Genomic DNA, 20009 nt, shown 5'->3' on the forward strand with positions numbered 1-20009 from the left:
AAGAAAAAGGAAAAGGGAAGATGTTTGGAGTGATGGAATTTGTCATCCCAAGTAACCATTAGATGTGATGGAGCCCTGATGTCCTGGAGACGGCTGAACACCTGCCCGCCCATGGGACTCAGTGAGTGAATTCCTTGTTTTGCTGACACACGTGGCTTTCGCTTTACCTGTTAAATGGTCTTTATCTCAACCCATGGGTTTTCTCACTTTTACCCTCCTGATTCTCTTCCCCATCCCACCGGGGAGGAGTGAGTGAGTGGCTGTGTAGTACTTAGTTGCCAGCTGGGGTTAAACCATGGCAGTCATCCTTCTCATGAGTGGGGCCAGGTGAATCCCAGCAGTGCAGAGCAGGAGATCCTGCACCAGCGACCCCACCACAGCATCGGCTGACCTTGCTACCTGCATGGAAACACCTCAGTCACAGAAAGCAAACAGTCCTGTCCCTTTGTGCCGGGTGCCACCACTGCTGTAGCTGGCAGATCCCACCCATGGTGACAGTAGCACCTGGGACAGCTCTCAGGTCTGAGGTCAGCCACAGCAGCGGAGAAGTGACTACCATCTCTTGGGGACGCCCACTGTAGAGCCCTGGGTAATTCACTAGATGATCTGTAAGGTCCCTTCCAACCTGCACCACTCTACGATTCTGTGATTCCCCAGTGCCTCTGTCTACCTGGGGACATCCAGGAAAGTGAAGAAATACTCACTAAATCAAGAACAGAAAGCTGTTTAGATAACTTGTGCTTAGGCCTGCAATGCAGAATTTAAGTGTCATTAATTTAACTTGCCTCCCTCCCTAGCCCTTCAATTCTCTGAATGAGTGTCCATAGAGTTTTAATGAGGTTTAATTAATCTTCTTTAAAAGGTAGCTTAGATTAACTTCCTTATGTTCCTCCTGTAGACAACCCGTGAATTACAGTATTAAAGCACTCTGCCTCAAAGGATTCTTGCACTGTGGGAACATTTCCTGCTCAGGGTTGTTCAATAGTCAAAATTTCAATACTATCTTTTATGCCAGTTTCAGTCTATTGGCCCAAATGGGTCCACAAAAGACGTTTGTACAAACTAATGCAATTAGTTAAAACCTTCTCCCTCTTACTTGATAAAATTACAGGGTCCACAGGGACATTCTAATTCAAGTTAAGAATGATTTCACTGATTTAACTCTATTTTGTTAAGGATTAAGGATTTGCCTACCAATGAACTTGTACTGGTTTTAATACGCTGGTTTCAGGGGCAATGGGTGTAAGCTGGAACACAGGAGGTTCCGCTTAAACTTCAGAAGAAACTTCTTTACAGTGAGGGTGATGGAGCACTGGAACAGGCTGGAGTCTCCTTCTCTGGAGACATTCAAAACCCACCTGGATGCCTTTCTGTGTGATCTCATTTAGGTTCCTGCTCTGGCAGGGGGTTGGACTAGATGATCTTTTGAGGTCCCTTCCAATCCCTGACATTCTGTGATTCATTAATGAAGGCAAACTCCAGGAGACTGACACATATTTTAGTAAGGACCACCTGGTTGAGTTGAGGTTAAACATGTACCTAACTCACTTGAGCTGAAACAACTGACACTCAGCTTGCACAAGGACATTATTGTGGCTAAGGCAGCCTCGGCTGCCTTGTGCAGCAGCTACACCGTAGCTCCGTGCACACCCACTCTGGCCCCAAGGTGAGCGTTGGGTAACTTGAAGGAGGACAAGTAAGCACTTCTCACCTACCACTGTGCCAGGCAGCACATGGGCAGTAACTGCAGAGGACCTGATGGACCTAACGACATAAGTCAGGGCACTGCAGACAACTGCTGTGGCATTAGACCGATTCCATCGGAAGCCATACCTCTGGTTAACTCACTGGTGTCCTTCACAGAGGTGACATCATACTTAATGTGAGGTGCTCTGAAAATGCACTATGAGCATATGCCCAAAGGGAGTTTGCACAATGCAAACTGCCTCCAGAACAGGTGTGTTTAATTGGCACGGACATGACTGTGGTCACGTTCCCCTGAAGATCACCATTCTGTTAAAAGGAGGAACAAGACACACATTTGAATTACTGGGCCATGGTGTTAATGAAAGAGGCTCATACATAACAAAGCAAAACAACTACAACATTTTATGTTGCTTTCCTGTTTTGCCACTGCTTAAGGTTACAGAAGTGGCAACATCGTGTTGAGTGCTAGTTTTGGAAAGTATTCTATTTCAAAATTACATCTGTTCTTTTCATACGGCAATAGACTTCCTTTGGCCTTAGTTACAAAGAGGGTCCACTTGAGCACTGATCTTTCAAGGTCCATGGTGCAGAAACGCTGCCTGCACCAAGTTACTATTGAACAAGCCCCCCGGCAGCCAGGCTTACAGAACAGTTAACAGCAACCACGCTCGCTCTCCTGATCTCTGCCCCTAGAGAAAACACACTCGTGGTGAGCTGTGAAGTGCCAGGGGGGAACAGCTGAAAACACTGTAGAAGGAAAATGCCTCTGATATGATTTCCCTCCTTAACTATAAGCCTACAGCTCGTACATGGAAAAGGGAGAGCCACCGACTGTCCCTGACTCGTGTCCTTACCACGTACACCAATGCCCCTTCTGCATCAGGGGAGTTGCTCTTGCCTGACAGACACACAAGCAAGCGAAGGTGGTACTTTGGCTAGTACCACTCCTCACTAGCAAAAAGGTCACAGTTTTCTTTCAAAAGGATCTTTTTCCTCCAATAAATGAATGCTATGCCTTGTTAAAAATGATGGCAATATAAATTCATTCCAGGATCACAATCCCATGTCAGTTTAACTACTGCAAATTGCACCTGCTGATAGAGACAATAGATAAGGCAGGATAAGACAGAGGATATTGCTTAGACGTGAGCATTGTTTCTACAAAACACTCAGAGGTGCAAATCTTGAGGGTCAGATTCTCAGTTTCATGGAAGTCAATACAAAGCCATGGAGGACTCTTCCCTTCGTGTCAGGCACTGTCCTGGCTTTAAGATTTCTTACCTGTCTCCTTAAGAGCCTACGGGGCTGATGGAAACGACACAGACAAACCACCCTTTCACCATCAAGGAAGAAAACACATTTTTGCACAACTCAGGGAAGCACAGGCTTTTGATATGGTGATTTATATTTAAATAGGGTCTACAATACATTTATATATTTCTTAGTTTCTAATTTTTGTGTTTTATAAACCAGGAACTCGGAAAAAGGTAAAGAGAAATTAAAAGCATGTTGAAACCTCACACCAATGCCACTTTGTTCACTTCAGGTCTAAGAGACTTAGATAACCTCTCAAAAGCAACCACCGAATTTGAAACCCTCTGGCCACAAAGAATTAACCCTGGTTGTCTCACACTGCAGAGTTACAGCACATCTGTTGTTCCACAGGCAGGACCCTGCAGTTTCGCGATAGCAAAGGGTATTTTGTTTCTAAGCACTCTGCTGTCTTTGGTTTGCTGTGTGGCTGCTGAGATGGAAAAGGAGCTCTCTCTGCACTTGCTCTCAGTTCTTGCAATGAGCTTTTCCACCCCTTTAAAGTGCAAGGAGCTGAATCTACATTTATGGACTTTCCAGCGATAACAAATAGGTCCCACCAGGCGATCTTATGTATTTACTTTGTCCTGCTTTACAGAGAAAGACAACAGGCAAGGGAGTTCAGATGAAGCTCAGAGAAGCCAAAAAGGAAACCACAGGTTTTATTTTTCTCTTCAGAGCTTATGTTTAGTGAGGCCTCATCCCTCAGAACAAGAGATATTGTGCTGTGCTTTTCTAGGGTTTTTAAATACCTCAGGTCACCCAGAATGATCCTGTGAACTCAAATATTCCTGATGTTAACTGAAAGATGCAGATAAACACTCTTTAATTCTTTTCTGCCAACTTTCTCAGACCTCAGGAGAGATACCTGGAGATAAGATGCTCCAGTTTCAGTAGCAAAGGTCTTCCCTGAATACAGGTTTTGGGAAATAGTCAGACAGTCAGTCTCTGGTGGTAGTTTTGCTCTCTTTGGTTCACAGAGCATAAGGGAGAAAACTATTTTCTCATCTCTCCTTCTGTTTATCCCTCTCCCTCCAGCTCCCTAATTCCACCCAAAGAGAAAGGTCAGACTGACAGCTCAGTGTAGTGAGGTGAGCTCCTGTGCATCGCGCTGTGCTCACAAGCAGTTTTAGTTCTTTTACTTCCCTCGGTCATGACTCTGCTCTTGAGGGCCTGCAACTTAAACAGGAGCATCCTGGAGGCACTTCAGCTTCTGTTGCCTATAAGCAGCCACAAACGATTAACATTTCAGTTTGTGCTTTGTAACTGGGTCAGGCTACGATGGCAACAGAAAGTTTGAGTGGCATAAGGCCCTTCTTCCCAGCCACAGTAAAACTCCCACTGACTTCAAGAGTACAGGAATATCCTTCCTCCCCCCAGTTCTGGGGGACTGCCTCTTTCCTGATAGAGTACTGGTGTGTGATTTAGACCAAGTCACAGCACTGGTGAGAAGTGGCTCTACTGGATTAGAGAACCCAAGTCTAACCTGAGGACTAATTTCTGATCCTTTAAATGGAGGGTAACTTACAACAAAGCTTCAGATACACAATCTGCTATTACAATATTTTTAACAGCTTTAACCCAGAAATGAATGTTCTTTTTTCCTTCAAAGAAGGGCTACATATACATAGAGAAAATACAAGATTTTCCTTCCCCCCTGTTTTTTTTTGTTTTTTTTTTTTAATCTTTGATGTCTTAAATACAAAGAAATTGAGGTATCTGGCTCTCTGGGCAAATTGTGAGGTATGTGCCAGGTTGGTGATCCCTTCTGTCCCAATGTATATCCTATATCACGCCACACTATGCCAGAGGAAAGGTGTGGGTGCTGTATCACATGCTGGGGTATTAAAGGCATGCCTGGCAGGCATACTTCCAGCAAATAGCTTCCTGTGGGCAGGATAAAAGACTTGATGCAAAGAAGGAAAAACAATCACCCAAACAATGAAGTAAGGGGTGCAACTTCATTTCAGGCTCTTTTATTCAGGAGGTCTTTGGCAGGGACGGTTTTATTCTCCTTGCCAGAGTGTGGCCAGCTGAAAAAGCAAGGAATGTGTGCAACCTGCAACAGGTCAGTAACTTCAGAGGTCAATGAAATCACCCTCATGCTGAAGCCAATGAAGCCAACTCACGCTCAGGTAAAACCTGTGCTTGCTCAGCTTTGCCGAATCAGCACCTACCTCCTGAATAAAGTCCAAGCATTGCTGCAGCTTCCACTTCCTCTTTTAAAAGCTTCCCTTCACCTCCATAAGGGACGTGTCTTCTCCTGACAAACTGACAGAGCTCTTCCCCTACAGGACACGCTGAAACATGAGCAATACCAGATGCACCCTGCATTAGTTACCAAATCTCTGCTGCTTTAACCCAGTCTAATAGGACAGACTGGTGCACGTCAGCATGGGTCTTTGTCAGCCTGTGACCTTCACCTGACATTACAGCTGCCGTCATGAAGAACGTGACCTACCCCTTAATTACCTAACACAGCTGCACAAAGTGTCAAGGACAGAAACGGGGAGACACAGTACTGGGTTCAACACTTTGTCCAGGGTCGACATCACTAGAGTCATCTTCTAGTCAAGGGAATGTGCTGCAGTGCCACTGAGTTTGTTGTGGATGAGACAGCCACAGCAGATAGAAATAAGGATTAGACAGCATCCACAGCAAGACACCATCTCTGAGCATGGATAATCCACACACACAAGACCACCATGTGCTCTCTGGACAGCTGAATTGTTATCTCCCTTCCAACCCTATTCACATATTGAATTAATCTAAGTCAAGAAAATTCCATTATTATGCCATAAATGTATAAAACTTGTTTTTGTTTAATGTGACATTTAAGATTGGGGAAAAAGTCTTTGCTCTGAAATCCAATTATTGACTAACACTGCTAAGCATGTAAATAGCTCATTCCCAGATCCTCTTCTGACCTTTTTCTGTAATTTATATTAGATTTTAAACCACAAGTTTTGCAGAGATATTGCTGAAAAAATTCTTTCACCATCCCCACTACACAATCATAGGGAACCTATGCAGAAATAAACACCCAGAGGAAAACTCCGTCTCACTTCGTTGCTGATTTCCATCAACAGCTTTGCAATGAGAATGGATTTCACCTTTTACCCTAAACAGGCACCCATCTTGTTAACACCTCTAGTTGTTGAAGAAAGCAGATTTGCAAAGAAACTGTTTCTTGTAGCACTGATGCTGGCAAATAACTACACATCACCTCCTATGAACTTTCTAAATCAGGATGTTATTCAGTTCCCAGCTCACCACTGAATTCATTCGAAGCCGGATCCTGCCCACAGCCAACACAGATTCTCTAAAGAAGAAACCACAAAAAAGCTAGCAGCTCTGTTAGCAACAACATTTCTGAAGTCTGGTTTACAATGGACTTTTTACTTTGTGTCTAAGAAGGGATGAGGCCTGATAGACAACCTTCCTGTGATTCAGGTTTTCACGATGGTACTCTCTCATGGGGAGTCTCTGGTGTCTATTAACACAGCCAGGTTCACGGGTCAGTCACGTGAATTCTTTGAAATCAGTCTCATTATGCAGTTAAGCCCATGCTCCAGTTTTTCCCCAAGGCTCCTCTCCTCTCTCCAGACACTGATTTCCATGAAACTCCTAGGAATCTTAACACATTGTGCCACAATCAGCCATCAGTTTCAAGAAGCATTTGTCAAGATGGAGGCCAGGGAGAAGGGGGACAGGAGGCAAGCAGGCAGTCCCATCACATAAGTATCTTTTTTTTTTTTGAGAAAACTGATTAAACACCCCACTGTACACTCCAACAAATGTACACTGCGACAGCACGTGTATACTGCTCTTTAAAACAAGATGAAGAGCAAAGGAACATTTTAAGTGTGAGAAACTGTATCATTTCATTTGCTTTAAATCTATTTGTTTATTAAAAAAAAAATCACCAGCCAGGAAAAGCTCAACTTCCTCACCCTTTAAGAATCTTCTCCTGGCTCTCTCCCTCTCTTCTGCCTCATCCATCTTCTCCTAAACACAAGTTCATGCTTTTCTTTAATTAAGTAAAAAAAAAAAAAAATCTTAAACTGCCAGTCCTTTTGCCTGGAATTCTTTTTGTTTCTCCTCACTTCTACTACTCCTAAAAAACCCCCCCAAAAACATCTTACACATCTTGTGTATCAACAACTTTGACAGTATTTGGTTCCATTGACCAAATATGGCCATGATTCAACCATAAATTGCATATTCACTTTGTTGCCTGCTCCAGACGTGAAGTTTCATACCCAGAACTGCTAATGCAGCAACACACAGAATTTTATGGAAGTCATGTTATTACCACGTACGGTGGTCTGCATGCAAAACTTTGTATTTCAAGGCCCACAGTTTCAAAATGTGTCTTTACTCTCAGACCCTCTGGATCTTAAGGCATGCAATCTGAACCTCTACAGTCTCTACTTTTAGATATTCGGACCACATTTAATTGCACAGAAGCTCTGGCATTCTGGGTAAGAAGTTTTCAATGAACAAACAAAATCAGAGACTGCTTAAGAAGACTTCAGTGATACAGCACAGGAAAACAGATAAAGAAAACAGCCTGAGAAAAGTAACCAATTTACCTGGAGTATTAACAGCATCTGAATAATAGAAGGTGGAACTCTGGCTCTGGAACGTGATAATGCATCTTCCAATTTAATGTTGAGGGTAATTATATTCCTAAAGTGCAGAAGAGCCAGTTGCCGAACGGAGGGCTCCTTCCCCTTAGAAAGAGAAAAAAAGCAAGACAGATTAGGAGCAGCATGAAAATGAGTTTCAAAATCCTCTGTCAAAATTCCTCCTTCCACTTCTGAGGGATTACAAGAACAGTGAACCTGAATGAAAAGCAAAGGAAACGTAACAAAGGACAGAGCAGCCTACAAGTCTGCACGGTGAATTTGATTTGGCAGTAATGAATACTGCAGACAATGACAGTCTGACTGTGTAAGAAGACGAAGAGGGGTTGGGGTGGGGTGTGGGGGATCATACCTGAGCACAGGATATGTATGAATATTTTGTACTTTAACAGTAATGAAATATATCATATGTTTAAAAAAAAAAAAGAAAAAGCAGCAAGGTTTGAATTTCCATTATGTCTCACGATTATGATTCAATTTAGATTCAAATTATGGTGGGAACCCTGACTCAGCCCACCTGTGGATCCTCCTTTTCTCTACAGTTTGGGAGACTTCACTGTAAGACAGCAGCAGAGCTGCTGAAGTTTCGTATTGCATTTTCAAAGCCATCTTTCTGCAGTTCAAGCATACCTTCTCACTGAAGGAAATCTCATCTGAACAATACAATGACAGCTCTGCCTGCAGAGATTAACACCGCTTGCCTTATGCGGAGTTGTAAAACTGTTCCTCTTTCTGGCATCAGGGTTTTTTCCCTGGGTATATGTGGCTGTACATATATATTCTTGCCTGCAGCTACCAGTGCTGCCAGACAAATAGTAACACTTCTGGAAGGTCTGGTATTCAGTTGGTATTGACTTATCTTAGTTTGGAATAAAGAAGCCTGACCCCACCCCGCCCCATCCATTCCTTTTCACTTTGTTAATTATTTATACTGAAGTAAAGGCAACCCCAGATCTGCTTCAATTGCTAATGAAAATAGTTTACAAGGACACATAAGCACCAGCTGGGCTTTTGGAAGTAACCTCAGAACATCAGGCACCTAGATCTATTTGAAATTACAAGGGACTTGAGGCTCTCACTCCCTCTAGGTTTCCTTTGAAAATTCAAGGAATTATTTCCATCTGAAAGGTGAGAAGACTTGTGTTGCTAAACTATTTTCAAACGTCTCAGGAACACAACAGTGAAAAGGGGTATTTGGTGCAATTTTCAAAAACATCTGAGTGAGTCCTTATTTAGTCAAGTGCTTTGGAAAACCAGGTTGAGAGCCTACATGTATCTCTAGGTGCCCAAATGCCTTTGATTTAAATTGCGTGGCACTTAGAAAAATCTCTCATCGTGTTCTAATAGGTTTTTAATATAATCTTATTTCCATTGTTTTCAAGTTCCTACTGGTAAGACACAAGCCAGTGGGTGAACTAGCCCTGTATGCTTTTTAAAGCTCTTCTCTTTTCAGAATCAAATTCTGTGTAAAGTTGCAGATCTTCCACTGAATTCAATTATCTGCAGACACAAATGACAATATTGTCAACCTTTGGACAATCATTTTAGGCATAAAGTCCACTTGGAAAAATGGGAGAAGTTTTCCAAATTTTCCCCAAAGATCTTTAGGCACCAAACTTCCACTAAAATCTGTAGGCATCTAGGAGCAACTCTAGAAGGTCACTTACACCTAATCTGGTAAAGATTTCCTTGGGACTTAAGTAATAAACACCATTCTGTGGCCATCACTAAGTTAGAAGGCTAAGCCTTCAGCCAAATCAGATCAAGTACCTACTGTGGATTGAAAACTACTAGAGTTAAATTCTATGCTGACATAAACTGGTCTAACTCCACTGACTATCGCTGTTCATTTATAGGGGCATAGAATTTGACCTCAGAAATACACTCTCTTTTCAGAAGTGGAGATACTTCAAAGTCAAATTCACATCACAGAGAAGGAAATGCACATATTGAAGACAACACAGCTCCATTTATTTCATTGCGTGGACACTTCAGTTTTTGTTCATAGTCTTTTTCAAGTTTTAGTGTGAGCTGACACAAGGATTAACCATCCTCCCTGCGCTGCACTCCTGTTTTCAAAATGCCCCTTCGTCTTTTTCACCCAAGCACTTCAAACCCCTGTTTGCATTAAGTAAATAATTTGCATGACCTGACTGTACAGAACAGCTGCCCTGGGAGGCTGTCCCAAGGAGAGGGTTAAGGATTGCAGCAATCTGTTGATGAACCAGTAAAGTTGCTTTTTCCAGTTTTTCAAGATTCTACAGTAACAGATTAATTCTTCACCTGCACAGGATAGAAAATAGCCTGAAGCATGGGCAGGACATCACTGAAGAAAAAATCCCAGGTTTCAGCTAAGGTATCCAGTAGTTTCTGCCCTGCAAAAACACAAAACAAACCAGTGAACCATTTAGGTTGTAATCAGGTAACTGCAAAGACTAAAATGGGCAGGAAACAATGGGGATCTGCTATCATACACAAGGATGAATCATGTAGCAGCTCCTATGAGCAGTATGGAATTACTATTCCTTTCACTGTATCGGATCATTCAGTATTTGTGTCTTTTCAGATGACACATCTACTGTTCTCAGTAAACTCAGAGACTTGGAGGTTAAAGCTTACTCAGAAAAAACCCATGAAGAATAAAGAATAATAGCTCAGGTTACCTCCTCCTCTCCTTGCAGTAATACCTACTGGACAACACTGCAGAGGAAAGCAGTAGGAGGAGGACACAGGGGGTTAAACATGGAAACATTCCTGCAGATAATCTCCCCCACAGTGCTCCCCTCTGTAAACCATAAGCCAGCAGAGCAAACTGTGCTCTCTGGAGACCCCCCCCCCCCCACAAAGCAGCCCCTCAGACTGATCCCTTGGCTTCCCTGTATCTCCACTTACACAGAAAACCTCACCCAAGATCTATGGAAGAAGAGAATGGTGTTGTGACTTTACTTTTTACTGTGACTTTCCAAGGATGCAGTCAAAACCTACTGAGATGTGAGGTCACCTTCCTCTCTATTCCCTCCCCAGCTGCAGCCACCTGGAAGCCTCCCCAGTGGCAAATGGAGAAGCTCTGGCCAGGTCCTACAACCAAGTTGGACACATTGTTCCTCACAGAACATTTTGTAAAACAGAGGCAAACGAAGGAGCTGACATCTACAGGACGGGAAGTCTGGTTGATAGCTGAATGCTGGCTTCAAATCCCCATTCCCCCAAATGCCCTGTGTGACCTTGGGCAAAGCTTTTTAGTATCCCTGTGCCCTTAACCCAACTGTGAAAGGAAAGCAATGCCACTGCATCTCCACCAGCACATATTATGGAGATAAATACGTCAGTGATCATGAGGCATTCAGACAAGACAATATGACTATCAGGAAGGAAATTCAATAGCAATCAATCAGTATTACTACTGGTGTCAGAATCAGACGCTATTCTTCATTTTGGTATTAGAGCATTACTTAGGGCCTCAGCCAGGGAAGGTTTTGCCCAGAATTGCACACACATCACAAAGAAAGCATCTCTGCATGAAAGCATCTACACTCCAAGTTAGCCAAGTGCCAATCTTTATTATGGGACACTTGATCTCCCTGCATTTTTAAGCACGTGGCAAATAGCACCAGCTCTGGCCCATCTGCAACTTCTGAATTATTCCCGGGTTGATGACTTTAAGTGCTTTCAGTGACAAATGTTGATCATCACACTAGACTGCAGCTGCTGGCTTGTGAACCACACCAAGGTATTCATTTCTGCACCATGAAGCAGGAGTTCCCTCTGTCCTACACACTCATGCACAAGACTAAAAAGGGTGCTATCAGTTTCAATTTAAAAAAAAATTGTCTTGCATAAGTTCTAGTGAAACACAGCAGGGAACCACGTTCAAAATCTCCTGACAGCTGTAGCAGCAACAATAAGAATAAATACTGTTGCATTATGATCTCCATATCCCAGTGTCTGAAACACCAAAGTGTTTCCAACATATAAATCCAATCACGAAGGAGAAGCCCAACCACTCTATGCCTTGAGGGCAGAGTTTTAAAAAGAGTTAAACATGTTAGCTGCCCACAAGTTGAAGTTCAGTGGAAACTAAGTCCTTACAAATCTGGCCCCAGATGTGGGTACTGAACAAAATTTTGCTGCCAGAATTGCATGAAGTCACATTACCCTGTTGAGATAAAGATGCCTTTACTGTTGCACACTCCTTTCACCTTGTGGGCAGCTTGTTTTATGAAGTGATGGATTTCTGGGCAGCAGCTCGGAAAGGCTGCAGCGTTAACTGCCTTTCACCAGGCAAGCCTTTTACTGGAGGCTGTGGAAGAACTCCTATGGTTTGTTGATGATGAGCACATTTCACATGGAGGAACATGACGTCCATGTCCTTTCACAAATACATTTGTTTTACCGTCAGGCAAAGTTCGCTACATCTACCGTAAGTATTTCCTGGAGTGTCTACAAAAAATAATCATTGTTTCATTGTTTCGAAACAAGAGCTAACATTTTCAAAACTTCTTGCAGAACAAAAACTCTCCAAAATGTGCTCTGAATGTTCTTTCTTCTCTTTCGAAAGCTTCAACGCTGACTGGATAAGGAAACCCAAACCATCGGATGCAGGACACCCTGAGATTTGAGGGCAGGACTGGTGCTGGTGCAGACCCAGGAGGGGAGCCCTGCTCAGAATGGGAGCTACCAAGATTTCTGTGTTCTCGACTTTGTGTTGGGTGTTTTGGGAGCCATGGGTTACTGACTATGGGATGGACTCTGGGATGCTGCTGCCTTTGCTGCCAGGAAACCCAAATTCCAGCCTTGGAAACTCACATCCATCAGCAGCTCCCCAGGCAAGCTAACAGAAAGCTGTCTTTCAGAAAGAGCTCTGCCTCTGAATGAAATCTCTAAATTACAGCTGCTTTCCCACAACTTGCCAGTTTTAGTGAGGTGACATTTCCAAGGACAGACTTGGAAAAAACATGAGCAATTTAATCTTCACCTTACCAGCATTTCTGGCCATATTTTAAGAGGAAACCACAAAACGATACACTAAATTCAAAACCAAGATAAACTCAACAGCTTGCTGAAATTTTGTATTTGCTAAACATATTCCTATATTTGAAAACCACTTAGTGGTCCTACATTTCAAGTTCTCTTCTCAGCTTTGATCTCAAACATCAGTGATAGTATGTTTGATTTTCAAGACAGCAAAACCAGAAGAAAAAGGGATTGGACTTTGGTAGGTCTCTGCATCTAATTTGCTAATTTGATACTTAACTAACTTCCCTTGTGATTTACACAGCAGCTATGAAGGCCTCGAGATCGTTACAGCTGCTCTTGTGCTCTCCAAGCTGTTATTTTATAGAACTGAGGAATTGTGTGTTCAGCTTAGAAGGGCTTGGGTAGGTTTTTTGTGTATTTTTTTGTGTGAAATTCGTTCTCTTTTTGCCATGTTCAGGGCTATTGTCTTTCCATCAGAAGAGTTGGGTCCCATAGCACCATCTTAATCTGATCAGCTGTCCTGTCAGTAAGGAAAAGTCGCATTTAGGACTTCCAGAGAGCTGAAACTAATGGAAACAGTTGTCTCTAGGCTCCTACTTATCAGTGTATTTAGACTGAGTGGTATTAGGACCGCAGCTTTGGAGAAGGAAAGACATGTTTCTTTAAAATTGGGAACACCAAGGCAGGACACCACAACAGACTGCAGGAATGAATTGATGCCAGCTGATCCATAGTCCCAGGAATACAGTGGAAAGCATCACACTGGCTCCAGAATGCATTTGCTAAAGCTCCAGTGACAGACATAGACAGCCATGCTAAAATCCAAGTTACCTTCATAAAACCGGATCTTGTCCCTTAGGATCACCATGCCTTTTGTGAGCAGCTGGTTCTGTAAATAAAACACAGAGCACCTTTACTCAGTTCTGAACTTCCCCACAGCCATCGCATTTCACATTTTGTTAATTCTTAACTTTTGACAATAAAGGGGGTCTTTCATTTTAATAACAAATCATCAGAGGACTCCTCCTGTGTCCATCTTCCTTAAATCCCTTGGGACACTTGCCAAATGATGATATGATCACCTACTGCTTTCAGGATAGAGCACGTTTTCTGTGCAGTACAAAGTGCTTCTCAAACTTCAAACGGTTAACCCACAAAGCATGTTCTCTGTCTTAGAGAAGCAGAAAGAACACTGCTTCAATGGACAGTGGGTACTTGCTGCTAAATGTCTTTCCTATTAACTATACTACAATGAAACTGTAACTGCTTTACTCAGGAATTTAAATTTTAAGTTAAAAGAAAATGTCTGAAGTCTACTGAAAGACAGCAATGTCGTACAGAGACACAGTGACTGCACAAATCTATTCCATGGCTTGGGCCTTCACTATCTAACTATATATATATATACACACATCTATATGTATATGTGTAAAAAAATATCCAAATCTCGTAACTGCATAAACGACAGAACACAGAGAAGCCAGTGGACATCTCTGAATGGTTTCAAGGGGCTCCAGATCAGCATTTAGAGTGGGTGAAATGATTTTGCTCAGTAGCATGTAACAAAATCTGATTTAAATGAAAGAAAACACACGCCTACCTGTAGGTATTCAGTGAAAAAGGATCCTAGTTCCGTTTTCAATAATTGCCTGTATTAAAAAGAATAAGAAAAGGATCTGTGTAATCAGCAAACTGTATTAGCTGTGCACTGCATGGAAAAGAGGAAGTCACTAATAGCAAAATATTTTCATATGAGCACAGAGCCTGTCAATAATGCCCAGCTACACACGGAGCAAACGGTCAACAGCACCAAGACTCCCAACCAGCACTTCTGTGGGTTGAAAAAGTATCTGCTGTGCTTTTAGATGCCTCAGTCGCACAAATATATATTAATGGAAATTGAGATCTGACAAAAAGAGGATGGTTTCAACCCTAAATCTAACCCTTTTAAAAATGCTGAAGTTGTTCTGCTGCTGTGCCAGGGCTTCGCTGGCTCCTGGCACTGCAGATGTGGGAGAACTCCTGGTGTTCTCTGCCCATCCGTGGGTCTGAGCCAACAAACGAGCACGTGAGTTGGCTGACATGTTCAGAGCCAAATCATCCCTGTTCTGTGCAAGGCTGAAAAAAAGAGCTGTGACAAAACGTTTAGAGAGAAAGCAAGGATGATATTCTGTGGGGTTTGTTGCAGGTGTGGCACTTGGCCAGTTTTCACTGAAAGGGTCACCATTTTCCACTCAGGAGACCCACAACAGCTGAAGTTTCATATGATTTCAGTGAAAAAGCCGGTAGGACTTCTTAACCATTTAGCTCTGCCTCTCCTGATTCCTCTACACTCAAACCTGCAAAGCAATCTCGGAGAGCAAACCAAACTCACATGCAAAAAAATTCCCACAATCAACCCTCAAACTGAGAAACCGAATTCAATGGGATTCCCAATCCCAATGTTTGTATCCAGGGAAAACTCACTACATAGCTAAAAACCTGTATGTCATTTAAGTCTCACCCACTGGATGCCAGATGTACTTCTCTGCACCCAGGTCACTATTGAGATGTGTATATGAGAGTTCAGACCTTATAAAAACATAGCCCCACCTGGGCTTTCCAAACATTGGCAAATCTGGTCTGCAGCTCTCTTGAAAACCTGTCTCTCTGCGACCACTTCAGGTCCCATGAAGAAATGAGGTCAAATTTGAATTAAAATCTAAACACCTACTTCAATTAGGGTAACTGCGTAAATTATATATTCAGTAGCATGTCATCATCTATCCCTTTGGGTTATGTCTTTAACTAACAAATAACTACTAAATAAAATTACTTAACTAGTAAACAAATACATGGTTTAAAGTCCAGCATAACCCTATCTCAGGTCCATGAAAAATCTGTAGGAGTTGGAGCTGATGTTTTTAACACCACACGCTTCAGCACAGCCTCTTGAGATCTGAAAGGTCAGGGGATGGGGGAGCAGGTCAGTCTTCAGGTGGCCGAAATACAATATCTTATTTATTTATCCTTAAGCACATGTCCACACTGACCTCATAGCACCCTGTGGAAACACTAAGCATACATGAAATAGAATATAAACAAAAGGAAGGGCAGTTTCAGATGCTTCTAAGCATCAAAAACCTTTTCTGCTAGAAACCTGATTAATTCAGACAAACTCTCTATGGACAATGGCTTTCAAAGCCAGTTCATGCTTTAGCCACAGGTCTCTCATTGCCATGAATGGCCACTGTCCAGCTAGCCCTCCTGGCATGATGTTGCAACATATGGGAGAGGACAACCTTTGTGGTACCTTGAGACTCCATCCTCAGTGGCACACACTGACAAGCCCTTGGCAGGGGTTAAAACCCCCCTGCCCTGAAGATCCTGAAAGTCTTAAAACCTTAAGAGTACGTCAATAGGTACAAGGATGCTACAGCCAAACCGTGCCACACTCACTCAAAGTGGGGAATTTACTGTCCAAGTGCTGTGACCTTTTTCTGGATCAAAAGCAACAGAATTAAAGGTTCTGCTGACTTTGAACATGGACAGAGAAGCCATTTTTAGGTTAAAGTAACAAGGAAGTTGCAGTTTTGCATTCTCCTACGATACAGGCAATTTATTCCCAGATATCTCTTTGTGTCACTGTTTCAAAAAAATACTGATACTTCAAGCTGACAGGTTTTGCCTTAATTTTCTACCCTCTTCTCAAGCCAGCAGCTCTTTGAAGTCTAATCCTGGATTCCGCATAGTCTTGAACAGGTGATTTGCAAATACTTTCCATATTTTAGGTTCTGGTGATAATTCCTAGCATTTAGAGCAGGAAATACAAAATTATGTTCCACTTATCCAATAACTAGCCCCCTGATAAAACAAAATCCCACCACATTTCTATTTTTCCAGCTGTGAATGAGCTAAATCACCAATCTGTAGTTAACTGCATGCACTGGACTGCATCACACCAAGCAGCACTACAGCTACATTAGCATCTCTGTTTATGGGGTGGAAGAAGAACTGACAGCACAATTAATGCATCTTGCTCTTTGAATCCCTAATAGTACAGATACTTCACACTGCTTAATTAATTTCTCATGAAATAGTGAGGCCTTCAGGCCACATCAGAACACTGGTGTTTGATGTTCCCTCTATCCATATTCATTTAAAAGAAACGCACAACAAAACTGGATCTGAGACATTTTTTTGTGATTTTTTTCATCCTTGCTTAATTTCCTTTAACAAAAATCAGTTAGGTTGTCACCTGCTGGATCCTGGATAACTCATATTACTGAATAACCTTATCTAGACATGTGGACTTCATGGTGGAATCCAGGTAAAAATCTGATCAAGCCTAAAAAGAGATCCCTGATCAGATACATTTCAAGTTTCAAGTGCATCTGATTCTGAAGCCAGTCTTTTTGCACTCTTATGAAGTTTGTGTATCATTGATATCAGGTCTCCATTGCCTATTTAATGACTTCATAAATTAAGATGATAAAACAAATTCACATGAAATATGCTAAAACAGCTCCTGACTGTTTTGTATCTTCCTGCTGCCACTTCTTTGGTTCATTTTGAAATTAACTCTTGCAACATTAATCAGAATGGGAAGCATAACACTGTATAATATCTGATATTAACTTTATTAGTTGAATAAAGTCAAATGAAGCAAATGGAAACAAGTGATTTTACTGGGTTTGAACTCTTGCTACAGGGGAGGAAATGCCACTAAAACGTGCTTTGTTTGCATTAAGCCAGTATCCTGAAACTCAGAAGAGAGGCAGCTATAAATACGTATTAGCTTTAATACAGAACATCCTGCTTCCACTGTGCTTCCCTTTCCTTCTTTTTCTTCCTTGATTTACAAGCGGTGTAAATAAACACTTTGAAATGACATATGGTGCATGAAATGAAAGAGGAAAAAAGCCTGTGTGACTAATAACTAATACCACACACATGCACCAAGAGAAATACTAAACAGTAAGCATATGCATATAGATTTTTACTACTTGACTTTTGAATCAATCTGCTATTAAAATACCTAGTAAAGGCTCAGGAAAAGTAATGTACAAGCCATACACTGGTGATGTTCCCAGTTACTGGAGCATCTACTCACCACCTGACTGTACTTCATTGGCTTTAGCAGAGTTAGTCAGGAGTTACAGCAATATGAAAGAGACTGAAGTCAGACCCTGATTTTATTGGACCAGGGCTTCTGAGTGCTGCAAACCTCCGTATTTAAGGCCACTTTCTAATGCCAGAGGAACACAAGAATGGTGTCAAAAGGCATCAGTGTAAATGACTGGCAACTTTTAAGAGCCAAACCTAGAAGAAAAGTAAATGATACTGTACAGATTTGTACCCACTGATGTTTTCTTAAATAATCAGCGCATACATAACCAGAGCTCAAAGCCTCGAGATGTGGGTTCAGAGAAGGAAGTTGGATGTATTTGTTTGCACCTATGTGACACACGGTAGTTGAATATACGTGACATTCCTAAGTCGAAACGATGGTGTGCAAATATTGCAGGCATAACCCAACTGTGCAAATATTGATACATTGTCTGTGAGTCAGCTTGGATAGTCAAGGTTCAATTATGAAAAGTATCTCAGAATCTGCTCTAATTAAAGTGGTAAAATAAAATACCTTCTTTTACTGACCTGCAACTGTTGAAAAAACTTACGACACTCGCCATTTAACTGATTGCTTCCACACTCAAACTCTGCCCAGTGGAAATAATGGCTCTTTGTTTCTTCTCATTTACATACTTGGGGGGAAAATGCATCTTAAACAATCACCAGGCAAATACACATTTGTTCCAATTCTGAGGTTATGTTTATGAATCAGATATTTTTGCATTCAATAATAACATTCATCAACCCAAATAAAGCTATTTTGAATTAAATAACAATAGTAGTAAGCCAGATATTTTTGGCGTGAGTCAAATCATTAATTTCTTAGGTTTTGAGCTGAATTTAAGTGAGGCAAAAGGGCTTCAGTTGCAAATAGTCAGGAGGCCCTAGAACTTTATTGACTGTGATCAGCAGTCAGATGAAGCAGGAGGGCAGCAGGTTGTGGAAAGAGGCCGTGGCTGAACATGTGAACAGGCACGTTGTGGTGGGTTGACCCTGGCTAGATGCCCACCACACATGTTCAGAAATCACCAGCTCTCCTCTAGAGACAGATCTCTCGGCTGTTGTGTCCTCTTTGCCCACTTGCAATTTTCTCATCTTAGCTTTTTTCTTTGAATGAAGCAAGCAGGACACACAGGAGAAGCTTCACAAAAACAAACTCAGAGGACATCATCGAGAGGATGGATAGCTTTTGGCTATAAATTAGAAGGCTGCTCAGGCTGAGTTGGAGGCAAGAGTGAACAACCTCAAAGCAGAGGTAGACGAGAACCAGTCTCAAAAGCCGTGCTGCATCTTGCTAAACATTTGCTCATCCCAGGACAGTTGCGCTGCTGATGCCTCATTTACGACAGCAGCTTTCTAGCTCAGTCGAGATGTCACAGTATCTTGTCCATCAGCTCAGGTATGAGTCACAAGGTGTTCTTCCCAAAGTAAGCCAAGACACAACAAAGATACAACCCTCACAAAAATAAATTGGCCTGTCATGCCACAGCAAAGCACATCATAAAATAGAAAAAACCCCAGTCTATGTAGTCAGCTCACCTGTTAGGCTGCCTGGGATGGTGCAATAAATTCAACACAACTATATTAGCGAGCATCATCGTGGTGCAGGGTTTATACCCAGGTAAATTAAAACAAAATCTGGTCACAATTCACCAAATAACATCCATCCATCCATCCATCCATCCATCCATCCATCCATCTTCTGTTTGTTGGTTCATACAAGATTATATTTGTGTCTGTCACATCAGCAGATAATTTTTCCTCTTCTGTCCCTCAGCAGCAGACAATCACCCTGAGGCAAATGCATTGGGCCAGGAAATCTCAGCCCAGAACTACCATTTTTTGTCATTCAGATAAAGCTGAAGACTCCTAACTGCACTTACAATAATAATGATCAACCATTATCTCAATAAATAACTCAAAATGACTGATGGATCATGCTAACTGACAACCACCCTGGAAAAGCTATTCTTTGTATGTCATTTTCTCCCCAAAGAAGTAGGAAATAACTGGAGAATGAGTTTCTTTTAATTTCAAAAAGACAGAGAAAGAGGGGGGAAAAGAGAGATCACAGGCCAAATGTAATTTGCCTGGACTTCTCTGAAGATACTCCCACAACTAAAGGAACCAGACTGTGCCAGCTATCCTAGATTGTGAACCAGACAGGGACAGATAATCGCAGAATATCTGGATATTCTGTGGATTTTGTCAGACTCCAGCACCTGGATAGAGTGGGAATATGCAGTAAGGGAA

General features: G+C 42.1%; 1 protein-coding gene across 1 annotated transcript in view; it reads right to left on the reverse strand.

Annotated features, from left to right (window-relative positions):
* Window positions 1-20009, reverse strand: part of PRR5 (proline rich 5) — a 53298-nt gene that overhangs the window by 20474 nt on the left and 12815 nt on the right. The window contains exons 3-6 of the mRNA XM_010176357.1: window positions 14245-14293; window positions 13476-13533; window positions 9951-10042; window positions 7614-7754 (exon numbers count right to left, since the gene is read on the reverse strand). Of these exons, the coding sequence (XP_010174659.1) occupies window positions 7614-7754; window positions 9951-10042; window positions 13476-13533; window positions 14245-14293 (340 nt within the window). The remainder of the gene's footprint in view (window positions 1-7613; window positions 7755-9950; window positions 10043-13475; window positions 13534-14244; window positions 14294-20009) is intronic.

This window comes from Antrostomus carolinensis, unplaced genomic scaffold (assembly GCF_000700745.2).
Source record: "Antrostomus carolinensis isolate BGI_N321 unplaced genomic scaffold, ASM70074v2 scaffold16999, whole genome shotgun sequence".
NCBI classification, from domain to species: Eukaryota; Metazoa; Chordata; class Aves; order Caprimulgiformes; family Caprimulgidae; genus Antrostomus; species Antrostomus carolinensis.